At 58.6% G+C, this 11,782-nt stretch overlaps 1 protein-coding gene across 6 annotated transcripts in view; it reads right to left on the reverse strand.

The window, feature by feature from the left end:
- Positions 1-11,569, reverse strand: part of IMPDH1 (inosine monophosphate dehydrogenase 1) — a 28,606-nt gene extending 17,037 nt beyond the window's left edge. For 2 of the 6 annotated variants that reach the window (XM_026510646.4, XM_026510648.4), the window contains exons 1-9: positions 11,305-11,569; positions 7,156-7,254; positions 4,986-5,034; positions 2,711-2,812; positions 2,518-2,592; positions 2,063-2,269; positions 1,842-1,929; positions 814-1,013; positions 101-191 (exon numbers count right to left, since the gene is read on the reverse strand). In XM_026510646.4, coding sequence (XP_026366431.1) covers positions 101-191; positions 814-1,013; positions 1,842-1,929; positions 2,063-2,269; positions 2,518-2,592; positions 2,711-2,812; positions 4,986-5,034; positions 7,156-7,254; positions 11,305-11,480 — 1,087 coding nt within the window. In that variant the 5' untranslated portion in view covers positions 11,481-11,569. Of the gene's footprint in view, positions 1-100; positions 192-813; positions 1,014-1,841; positions 1,930-2,062; positions 2,270-2,517; positions 2,593-2,710; positions 2,813-4,985; positions 5,035-7,155; positions 7,258-10,852; positions 10,930-11,304 lie in introns of those variants that run through there. The other 4 variants (XM_026510640.4, XM_026510647.4, XM_044388106.3 and 1 more) reach the window with 3 other exon arrangements.
- Positions 11,570-11,782: the final 213 nt, after the last annotated feature.

An 11,782-nucleotide genomic window follows, 5' to 3' on the forward strand; every position in this document is an offset into this window, starting at 1 on the left:
ACGCAGGAGCAATGCCATCACCTAGGGATGCTGAAGGACAGAGGAGAAGTTACACAGTGAGGGAGCAAGGGCTGGGGGCTGACGGGGACCCTGCACTCACCATTCCCCCCAATCACCTGGAGGTGGGGGTATTTCTGCTTGATATAGTGCACCATGGCGATCTGATACACGGAGTTCCCTTGGGAGGAGTCCTGTGAGAAGGGGGACAGGAAAGCTCAGGCTTCGATGGCTAACAGTCCTCACGGGAGGAGGGGCACCATGAGCGGACAAACTCCTGAAATTGTATAAAAAATGTTATGAGAAAGCTCTTTTTCTCCCCCACCCCGGGAAAACACTTGACAGCTCTCAGCAGACTGAGTCTCAAAGAGGCCCAAAAGGTTGAGCACCACTAGCTTATGGTCTCAGAGCAGACAAAGCCCCATCATACCCACGGTATGGACCGGTCCACACAGCAAGGAGGTGTTGCCTGGGCCACAGCCTGTTCCCACCAACTCACTACCAGATGAAATTACTGAATTTCTTCCGCCCTGGTTTCTTCATCTGACGGGTGGGTGTGGTACTGAACCTCAGGGAACTGTGGTGAGGGTCCACAGAAAGGTCTTAGTGCAGGACCTGGCAAGTGGGAGGCTCTCAAAGAATGTGAGCTCTAAGTATTAGGGTGTGGAGGGCCCTCCAACGGGCCCCCAGTTTGTTCTGAGCTGTCAGAGTACCAGTGACCCTCCTAATTCTGGTTTCAGGCTTCATTAGAGGCAAACCCGGTCTCCAGAAGCTTCTACTGTCCTGAACCACCGTGCTCCGGGGCGGTGTGCGTACCAGCACTATGACGTCGGCGCCTGCCTGGGTGAGCAGATCCAGGCGGTATTTGTCATCCTCGCGGGTGCCCACGGCCGCCCCACACAGCAGCTGTTTGTGGGAATCCTTGGAGGCCAGAGGGTAATCCCTGTTCTTCTTCAGGTCAGTGCGGGCAATGATGGCCACCAGCTCGTCACGATCGTTGACAATGGGCAGCTTCCCTGATGAGGCATGCAGAGGTTAGGTGAAGGAGCAGAAGCCCCTTGGGGCTGGAGTGGGAGTGGGGGGCGGTGAGGACAAAACAGACTCGGCCAGAGATTCCACTGAAGTACCCAAACCAGCCACTAGGTGACAGCACCCACCCAGGAAATGCTCCTAGGGCTCTGGCCCTCTGCCCAAGGAACAGGAAGCAAAGAAACCTGCTAGCCAAGTGGGTTCCGGAGCTCTTCCTGCCCTGTGGCCTAACCAGGCTGGGTGGGTGGCCCCCCAGCACTGGCAGCCTTTCACCTGCTAGGCCACAGGCCACAGTGGTCGAAAACTCCTAGCCAGGGCACAAAGGTGAGGCTGTTTTGCAGGGAGGAACACATAGCCTCTCCAATACCACCCCCAGAAAACAATCCAATATGAGCCAGGGAGGCGTTGCCCAGTGTCTCCCATAGGGGCCTAATGGATATTATGTCAGCAGCCCCAATGTCAAATAAACCTACCTGCAGAATTTCTCAGGGCCTTTAATAAGCTGACATACAGGTTTTTTAAATGGAATATGGGAGATAAAAAGCAGCATGTTTCAGACTTTCTTTGTGATGAGTATTTCACATAACGAGCTTTATGGGGAGACACAGTGTGAAGACACTGAATAAGGGACAGGTTTTCCTAAGCCAGGAGAAGGCCCTCAGGATTCATGCCCCAACCTGGGATTATGCAAATCTTCCCCAAGGCCCAGCCAGTCTGGTTGCTGGGACGATCTATAAAGCTCTGAAGGAACAGGGGGCCTGGGGTCCCGGGGGCCAGGCTGGGGGGTCTGGAGCTTTCCGCCCACTCCCGGGTACCTTTCTTGCTGCGCTGCAGGATCTCATTCGCCTCTTTCAACGTGACACCCGCTGGAGCCACCACCAGCTCGTTCCGCGGAGTCATCACCTGTGGAGCCAGGAACATTTGCCTGCAGGTTGGCAGGTGAGAGAGAAGGGAGCCAGGCCTCCCTCTGGTCCCTGGTCACAGGCACCAGCCTGAGGCCCCAGGATGTGAGGTCCTCCCTCCGCCCCGCAGGTACCTCACTGAGGAGGGTGGTGTGGTCCTTCTCGGCAAGAAAGTCAATGTCTCGGGAGGTTACGATGCCCACCAGCTTGCTGCCCATGGTGCCTGTCTCCGTGATGGGGATGCCGGAAAAGCCATGCCGGATCTTGGCCTCCAACACATCGCCCACGGTATGCGAGGGGCTTAGCACCACGGGGTCCGTGATGAAGCCCTGTTCAAATTTCTGGGGGTGGAGACGGGGAAGGAAAAGGCTGGAAGAAGGTGGTGTATGGCCACGCCACAGAGGGGCCAGGGCTCTCAATGGGGAGAGGGGCCAGTGGGCAAACGAGGGCTGGGCCTTGTGTCCCCAGTGTGGAGAAGGGCAGACAAGACCCCACAGCAATCAGCCAGGGGACGCACCAGCCTGCAGGGATGGCAAAGGAGGGGGCGGCCAGGTCGCATCTTCTTTCTGGGGACGGGCCTGGTACTTGCCTTGACCTTCCGCACCTCATTGGCCTGGAACTCCGGGGTGCAGTTGTGGTGAATGAAACCAATACCGCCCATCAGCTGGGGTGGAAGGGAAGCATGGTCAGAGCCAGGGGGCAACCCTCTTGCTCTGCAAACCCCACTTGTGAATCCGGTCCCCTGTTCAGCCCCCCACCCCCCACCCCAGTGCCTGACTCACAGCCATGGCAATGGCCATGTCGGCTTCCGTCACAGTGTCCATTGGGGAGGAGATCAGCGGTGTCTTCAGAGTGATCTTCCGAGTCAGGGCTGAAGTCAGGTCCTGAGAATAGAGGCACAGTCTACGTGAAGAGTTTTACCATTCGCTCAACAAACATTTACTGAGCTCCTATGGGTCCCCAGCACCAGGACAGGCCTGCAGATACCACAGCGGACAAGGCAGGTAAGGTGCCTGCTGTCCCTCCTGGAGGTTACATCCTACTCGGAAAGAAAGACGACAAACACGAAAAACACGTGCGAGATTATTTCAGTCAGGATAAAGGCTCCAAAGAAAGACAACAAAGCCAAGTGACCATAGGAGGAAGGACGCGGTGGTCAGGGCAAGCCTCTTTCTTGGGATACGACCAGTGGGAACCAATCAAGTCGGAGTCTGAGGGACTGTCGTTACAGGCAGAGGGGGCTGCGTGTGTGAAACTGCCCTCTGTTCCCAGTCTTCCTGAGGTGCATTTAAGACAGAAAAGGGCTAGCACAGTACGAGGTGGGAGGCGGGGGCTAAGGGGAGAGAGGCAGGCAGGGGGATGGGTGGGCAGTGAGGATGTGTAGCCTTGAAAGCCAGGAAGAGGAACTTAGATTCGACTCTAAGCTGAGAAGCCACAGGAAGGTCTCAGGCAGAGGAGAGACATGATCTGCTTTACGTTTTAAAGAGGTCACTCGGGGTCTGATGTGGAGAGGGCCTCCGAGGAGGCTGCAGGACAGGGCCAGGCAGGAGATGCTGTGACTGTGGGGGGGGGGGGAGGCAGGCACGGGAAGGAGTCTGTCAGCCATCCAGGAAAGTAGGTAACTGGGGGTGTGCCACTCAGGGGAGAAGTCGGGGCTGTAAATACACATTTGGGAGGAATCTGTCTCTGAGATTCCGGCCAACAGCTCGTGGATCCTAGCCTCCAAAGCACTCACAGACTTTGGTAGAGAATTTTTGGAGATTCATAGGCCCCTGAAGTCCATCTCACAGACCCTGGTTCAGAACCCAGGCCCTGCAGCCTAGAAAACCTTCTCCCTTCCCATCAAACCACAGAAGAGCCACACAGCCCTCCTGACCTAGGCCACAGGACAGGGAGACCCTGGATGGCCGGGAGGGGCCTTTTCCATCCCTTTCTTCCTCGCACCCTGCCCGGGGTCTGGCACAAAGCCAGAGGGCTTAGTAAACTTTGTTAAACTGAACAGCTGAACCAAGACACCCTGGTTGCCATCATAGGGTACATATCCAGAATAGCCCAAATTTTCCCCTAAAAATCTGTCTGCATCAGCACTGGCTACACAGGCTGGACGGGGGTCTCTCCGATGTAAGATGACACAGGCACACTCGGACCTTTGGTCTTTCTGGAGGGTCGGACTGAATATCAATTACAGCAAAAAAGGAAACTATTTCTTTAATGTGCATGAATTCATCATAGAATAATCTAACTTGGGACGTCTGAGTGGCTCAGTGGGTTAAGCATCTGCCTTCAGCTCAGGTCATGATCCCAGGGGTCTGGGATCGAGTCCCGCATCGGGCTCCCTGCTCAGTGGGGAGCCTGCTTCTGCCTCACCTGCCGCTCCCCCTGCTTGTGCTCTCTCTCGCTGTCTCTCTGACAAATAAATAAAATCTTAAAAAAAAAAAAAAAAGAATCTGACTTTTCCGTGAAATGACTTATACTCGTCAACACTTACCCTTGGCTTCTACGAGCTTGTCATATCTGAATTTGTAAGGAACATTGTTCATTCGCGTGGCTCATTGCGGAGCCCCTCCAATAAAGTGAGGCGCTGTGTTTCCTTGTATTGGTCCCAAATCTAATTCTTTCAAATCCTCTTGCCAATTCCCGTGCATTATGGATCCACAAACAAGTCTGTCCACCTCATCCAAAGTTTCCAGAATTTTACTGGCTTCTGTCATGTCCTTGCTCAGCATTTCAGACAAAATCCAATCCTTCCCGTCTGTGGTAAGAAGGCTGCCACACCCATGCCCATCCCCTCAGGGCCTTTTTGGACCTCACCGTGGGCTCTGCCAGTGAAGCCCTCCCGCCCTGGGCCAGGCCTACTGCTCAGCACACCCCTGAATCCCCACAGCTACCTCTGCTCCATTAGACATGACCCACTGCACTGTGCCAGTTTCTCTGGCAGCAATAAAGGCTACATGCCCAAGAAAAGTCTCTCCCACAGCCTGCCCTTGAGCAAGAAGTCAGCCTCTTCTACCACATGCATGGTCCTTCTCCTCCCAGGTCAGCAGAAGAGGTACTTACCACCTCGTCAGCTATGAAGTCTATGAATCCTGGGAGAATCAGGAAGTCGCTGTGAAGACAGAAAAGTGAGTGTTACTGGGTGGGGAGGGGTCCCGCAAAGGGGCAGGGCCTAGGGGAGGCAGCATGGGGGCGGCAAGAGGGGCAGAGACTGGAGCCCTCTGATCCAGGCTGTTCCCTGAGCAGGGCTGAAGCCCCCTTATGCCCCCCACTAGCATCTTGTGGACTCCAGCCCAGAGACCTACAGCCAAAGCCAGCGGAGGGTCTGTGGACGCGGGGTGCCACCAAGGCGGTTGGCCCCAAATGTCTATTGTCTTCAGGGCTCCGAGTTCAGCGAGGGACGTATTACTTCCCGTAATGACACAAATGGCACATACAGTGCTTGCCCTTAAACTCTTCTCCATCCTGATGGGGGGAGACAGTCCGCAAACACGGAACGAACCCAGAAGCCATTCAGTAGTGCAGCATGGCAAGAACACCACAAAGCACAGGACAAGCTGCAAGCCCAGGGCTGGGGCTGCTGAGTCACAAGGGGTTCAGAACAGCATGGAGGGACCCCAGGTGGCTGAGCATGGGGCGCGTTCTGACAGAGAAGGCACTCCACTCCAGCTGGCCTGGAGCAACCCACAGACATGGCCTGGGATGGGAAAGGGGAGGAAGGGGGCTTTACAATTGTTAGGACCAGGACACTGGCGCCCTGGCCAAAGCGTGGCAGCTGCCAGTGCTAGGGTGGGCCATGGTCACAGCAAACCCCAGAAGGAGAGTGTAGGCCTGCATGGGAATGGCAAAGTACAGTGCCATAGCCCAGGGGGCCCCATGGGCTCGATCTGCCTGAAATCACAGGGCCTTGACAGACACACCCAAAAGCAAATGCTCCATGCTTCAGGAACACTCCCAACCAGACTAAGCAAAGCAGCAGGCACCCCAGTGCAGGAAGGAAAAGCTCCAGGGTGGATCAGAGGGGTGGGGTCTTTAACCTGCCCCAGACCTGGAGAAACTCCTAGGAATTTCCCTGGTGAGTTCTCCTAGAAGACTCCAGTGAACAATATATCAAAGAGATACTTTCTCCTCCTTCATCGAAGACCCCCAAACGAATAAAGACCCCTAAATGCCCCTGCCCCCTTGGCAGCCTTCTGTAAGTGAAGAGGCCTCTGTGGCTGAGAGGCAGGAGGAGAAACGCTGGAGTCTGGACCCCTGGACATACTCTCCATATTATCTACATTCCTCACCTAGCCCACACCCCAGCTACGGCCAGGCAAGTTGGCCACTCAGGAATGACTGGGAATCCTGGTGTCTAGGGAAACTGCCTGCCAAGCAGGAATGCCTACAGGCGAGGGCAGGGACTGGCAGGAGACAGGGCAGGGGTGCTTTGGACTTACCAGCATCCCCACTCCTCCCAGTCCCAGGTTTTGATGCTCTTTCCTGGCACGGACACAGTCCTGCAGCCAGGAGAGCGAGTGCCAGGCCTGCAGCCCACAGGACAACTGGCCCAGGGCCCATGGAAAAGCAAACTAAGCCAGAGGCAAACGGAGAGGTCTCATCCTCCTCCAAAATCCCACGTGGGGTGGGCTTGGGGTGGTAGTCACAGAATACCCATGTCCAGGGGGTCACTAGTGCTAACCTGTGGGCAGGCAGGGCACAAGTGGAAGGAAGGCTGGACAGGTCCGTGACAAAAAGGAGCCATCCCAACTGCCCAGCTGGGCCTCTCCTGGAGGCAACACCCAAGCAGCTGCCTTAGCTGGACTCCAGGGTCCCTTCTGCCCTCATGTGAGCTGGGAGCGAGAGGGTGTCCTGGACCAAGGTCTGGAAAAAGTCTCTCCGTAACTCCCACATCTCCAGTTCCCACAAGCCCCAAGCCCCTCCATGGGGCCAAGATACCCGAGAGAGGAGGAAGGGGGCAGGCCGAACCCGGATCCGGCCATAAACGGGGCATGGCACCGAGGGCCCGCGATGTCGCTGTGCCACGTCCGTCTGCTCTCAGCGCGGGCCTCCTTCCTTCCTTCGCCCAGCCCCCCCACCCCCACCCCAAGTCACTCGAATCGGGGCCGGAGAACGCGGGCGTCCCCGAGGGGGGAACGGTGCACGTGTAGGGCCGGGGCCGGGGGATCGCGGCGCGCGGGTGGGTGCACAGAGGTGGGGCCAAGCCCCCCCGCCCCCGCCCCCGGGGGCTTACTTGTAGGTGAGGCCGTCGGCGTTGGCGAAGAGCTGCTGCGCGGTGAGCCCATCCTCCGGCACGTAGCCGGTGCCGCCGCTGATCAGGTAGTCCGCCATGCTGCTGGGAGACACCGCGACCCGACATAAACACCCGCGCGGGCCGCCCCGCTGCTGTGGCTGCTGTCGCTGCTGTCGCCGCTGCTGTGCTGACGCCGCGCCGCGGCCACGCTGCCGCCGCGGGCCAGGCGGGCCGGGGGCGGGGGCTGCGGCAGCGGCGAGGCGGGCCCGGGGCGCCGCCCTCTCCTCCCGCCCCTCCCCCGGGAGGCCGCCGCCTCCGCCCCGCGCCGCACAAAGGCCCCGTGGAGCCGGGCCCAGCCGCCGCCTGCAGTGGCACAGCGGCCCCGCGTACCGGGCGGGGGAGGGCGTGTGGCTCCAGTGGGGGGAGGGGACTGAACCAGGCCGGGACACGCCCCCTCCACCAGTGGTGGTCCCGCCTCCTAGCCCCCCCTCCCCGCAGCGCGCCCCCCAGGTTCACTCCCAACCTGGGTGGCCCCAGTCTGGGCTCCCCCAGCCATCTGGCCCCCGTCTCCCCTTTTCCTACTCCCCAGCCCAGGGACACCTCTAACACGGTTTGCCTTTACCCAAGACCAAGGGCCAGACTGTGATGGGGACTTGGAGCCCTGAGGTACTGGGTGTGGGCTCACAGCTCCCCAACATACTGGAGTTTGTGGTTGTACCCTCCCAGCAGCGTAGGCTCCCATCTCCCCCAACATCATGACTAGGGGACAGGCGCTCCCAACAGTGACATTCCCTGACCTTTGGGCAGCCTTGAAGCCCTCTGCAGTTTACAAGGCATTTTTTCATAAATGATCACATTTACTCTATAACCCATTAGCTGCCAACTATTAGAGATCCCCACTTTACAGATGCAAAAGCTTCAGTGCAGAAAGCGAGGGAGGATGGGTACTGCCTTGGCTTCCTGATCCAATGCTTCAGTTCGACATCCCTGTCCCCAGCTCAGAAAGTGATGTATAATCATTGGGGTTTTAACCCCAGAGAGGAAAATTGGTTTTTATTTGGGAGGATAGTGTGGTGGGAAGGTGAGGGAGGATCACAGGCCTGGCCTAGCCAAGTATGCATACAAATTAGGACAGGCTAGGGAAGTTTTGAAGATTTCCCAAAGCAGAAGTTTGGTGGCTCCGGGGGCCCAGCAAGACCCAGATTTCTCCATGGGGGCTCTAAGATTTGGTAGCAAATTGATTCACATGAGGAGAGGTGGGGTGGCAGGGGACAGACCCTTCCCTCTGTGTGACCAGAACTGCTAATGCTACTCCCTGACCAAAATCTAGAGAGCAGATCCCCCCACCCCCGAACTCCACAGTCTCCTCCATCCTCCTGTGGTCCCCACAGCTCACTTCTTGGTAAGGGGAGAGAAAGGCAGGGCAGGGACACAGTCCTCTTCCTGGCAATGTGGCTGGCTGTGCCCCCCCCCCCCCCCGCAAGTCCTGGGAGGCTGTGTCTGTTTACCTCTCAGCAGTTTGGTGGCAGCCAGGCCCAGGGGAGCCTCCCTGGGATGCCCAGCCTCCCCCAGTGACGCCCCAGGACCCTGCCAGGAAAATACAGACTGTTCCACCTGTGTGCAGAGGGGAGGGGGACCTTCCCACAGAGCTAGCTAGGGTGATGAGGCCCGTGAGGAGTGCTGGAGGAGACTCAGATGCCCAGTGTCTCCTTTACTTTCCTCTTAATGTGAGGGATGGGAACCTCACAGACCACCCCCTCCGCAAGCCCACCAATGGAGCCCTGAGTAGGGCTCCTGATGGGGGCTTCTGAGGGCGCTCTGGCACTGGAAAGGAGGGAATGCGCCTGCCGGGGTTCTCTGCTGAATGGGGGGGGGGGCAGGAAGCACTTCCAGTTCCTCGGCACTCATGCACTCATCCTGAGGGCCCGTGTCATATGGGGGAGTGAGGGTTTCCTGAGGGGCACAGCACTAGGACCACCTGGAGGCAGAGCAGTGAGACCAGCCAGAGAAGGGACCCTGGCCATGCAGAGGCTGCTCTGGGACACCTTTGTAGCGGTCGGATAGGGCTGGATCTCTAAGGGACCCTAGATCTCTAAGGGACCTGCTCCAGGGCACTATCCCCTGCAGAATGGGTCAGAAATGGGTAGGGTACTATTCAGGATTCCACCAGCGCTGGGGCACAGGACAGCAGCTGGATTCTGCCATCACAAATGAAATTAATGGGACACCTGCCCCAGCCTAGAACTTGGACCCAGGGGAGGAGGCTGCCAGGCTGAGTTATGGGGAGGGTCATTTTCCCAGTGATGACAGAGCTTATGGCCCTACGCCCCTTCTCCTGCTGCCCCACACCCCGTCCAGCTCTGACCTGTCAGGGCTCCTCATTACTCTAAGCTCCTGGGCTCAGCCCTGGGTTAGGCTGTCCTTTTCCAGAGACTGTTAATCCATCCCGTGGCTTTCCTCCTCCCTCTTCCTGATCTTCCCCCAGCTGCTTCCTCCACGGGGAAGAGGGGGAAGAGACACCGAGGCAACCAGTGGGCCTCCTCAGCCTGAGGAAGGGCTGTTGGTCCCCTAAGGCTCCCCACCTAGCAGCTGTGAAGGGAGCTGGGCAGAGGGGCAGGCCTAAGCACCTTCTTCAGGGCGGTGTGGGAATAGTGCCCAGGCGGGGAGCCAGAGGTCTCTGGTCTGGGGCCACTGGAAGGGACAAGATTTCAAAACACTTCTGAGGGGAGGGTGCGATGGGGAGAGGAGGTAACAAAAACATTGGCATCGTTGAGGGGAACAAGGAACATGGCTTGCCCAAGTTCAAGCCCGAGAACAATAACACTAGCCTCAAACCCAGGACCCAGGATTTCTCATGCAATCCTGTCCTCTTCCCACAGCTCTAAGCCAGTGATAGCAGATGGAGGTCTAGCCAGCAGGTTTGGAATCTCATTACACCACCTGGCTGGGGCTCAGGTTTGACACAGGTTCTTTGGAGACTGGTGGGGGGTGGGGATGGCCCCTTTGTGCAGACGTACAATGTGGAGAAGGACTGCTCCTTCTTGGCCCCTGTCTGAGCTCTGAAATGATACTTTTGCAATACCTGCTGTGACCAAGGCGCTGCCTCCATCAAGCCTTCAAGGGTCCCGGCCTGCTCCCTCACCTCATCCGGCCTCTCCCTATCACCCTGGACCCTGAGGCCCAGGAGCCGGATTTCTAGGATGGGAGGAAGGAAAGGGCTGCCCAAACCTGAGTCAATTCTACAGAGGCAGTCTGCCAGGGCAGGAGAGGCCAGGCTTCACCTAGCAGCCCCTTAAGCCTTTAAAAGTTCTTACATAAGCCTCCAGCCCCTGTGCAGAGCTGCAGGGCTAATTCTCCCAGACCACCCCCACCCCCAACCCAGCTTCCAGGTCACCTCCCCAAGCTGCTGAGCACCAACAGATGGGGCAGAGAAAGAAGTCCAAATCCTCTGGACCGGAAGGACAGCGGGATTGCATTTCAAGCTGTGATACAATCCAGAGATTAGCCACTGTCTCCTTTTCAGCCAGTACCCCTGGGGCCCAGCTCAACATCCCCACTCTTCTTCCAGTGACTCTTACAGACCCCAGCAGGCTAAGGGCAGGAGGGCGTCCTGAATCTTAGGAGAAACCCTGAGATGAGCTGCACTGGCAGACTCATCAGACCTCAGTGAATGGTGAGGAGGGGGCAGTGTCCTCACCCGGCTCTGAGGAAGCATCCGTCCGGACACCTACACCTGCCAGTAAGACTCCGGAGATAGTTCTAGGCGGAAAACAGCTAAAGGAGGAGTACACAAAGTTGGACAGGGACGCCAACAAGCATTGTTTCCACCCCAGGAGTTGGAGCCACTTGGACCAGGTATCGTCGGGTGTATAACCGAAGCCCGATACAGGGCTAAGATTTTGGGGAGCGTTTTTCTGACCTGCTCCCATATGCGGCACAGCACCGAACCCTTTGCACAGCGCCTGCCTGCATCCCCCAACCAAGGCCAGGTGCGTGGCGTCTGAGCCGGGTTTCAGGAAGTTAGGGGTTGAGGCGGTTAGAGGCAAGGGTGCTGGGGCCTGCCCTTCCCCTCCCCCGCAGCGTCGCCGGGTTCCCGGAGCCGCCGCGCCCGCCCCGGATGCGCCCCGCGCGCTCTGCCCTGGGCGTCACCTCTCGGGCTCGTAGCCGGCCTGCAGCAGACGGGCGCTGTACCGCTGCGCCGCCGTCTCGTGTCCGGGGTGTTGCCGGGCTCCGGGCTCCGGAACGGCGGCGGCTCCGCCTCCCCGCAGCGGCGGCGGTGGCGGGAGCGGCCCCGACCCCGCTAGTGGGGCTAGCGGCTCCTCCATGCGGAGGCCGCTGCTCAGGGCGGGCGGGAGCCTCTCCGCCTGGAGGCTCCCCGGGCCCCCGCTGGGGAGTGAGCGCGGCCCAGTCGGGGGCCGGGGAAGGGGCGGGGCCTGATGGGCCGGGCGGGGCTTGAACGTCGGGGGCGGGGCATCTAGGGGGAGGGAGGCTCGGCCCTGGCACTGCGCTCAGCCCAGCCCGGCGAGCAGGTGTTCGGACTCAGCCCTTCTCTCCTGCCCCGGGATCAGAGAGGGGATACCAGGAGATGGAGGTGGAACTGCAAAGGAACCCCCGCCCCGCCCCATCA

The sequence above is a fragment of the Ursus arctos genome, unplaced genomic scaffold, assembly GCF_023065955.2.
Source record: "Ursus arctos isolate Adak ecotype North America unplaced genomic scaffold, UrsArc2.0 scaffold_3, whole genome shotgun sequence".
Taxonomy (NCBI): Eukaryota; Metazoa; Chordata; class Mammalia; order Carnivora; family Ursidae; genus Ursus; species Ursus arctos.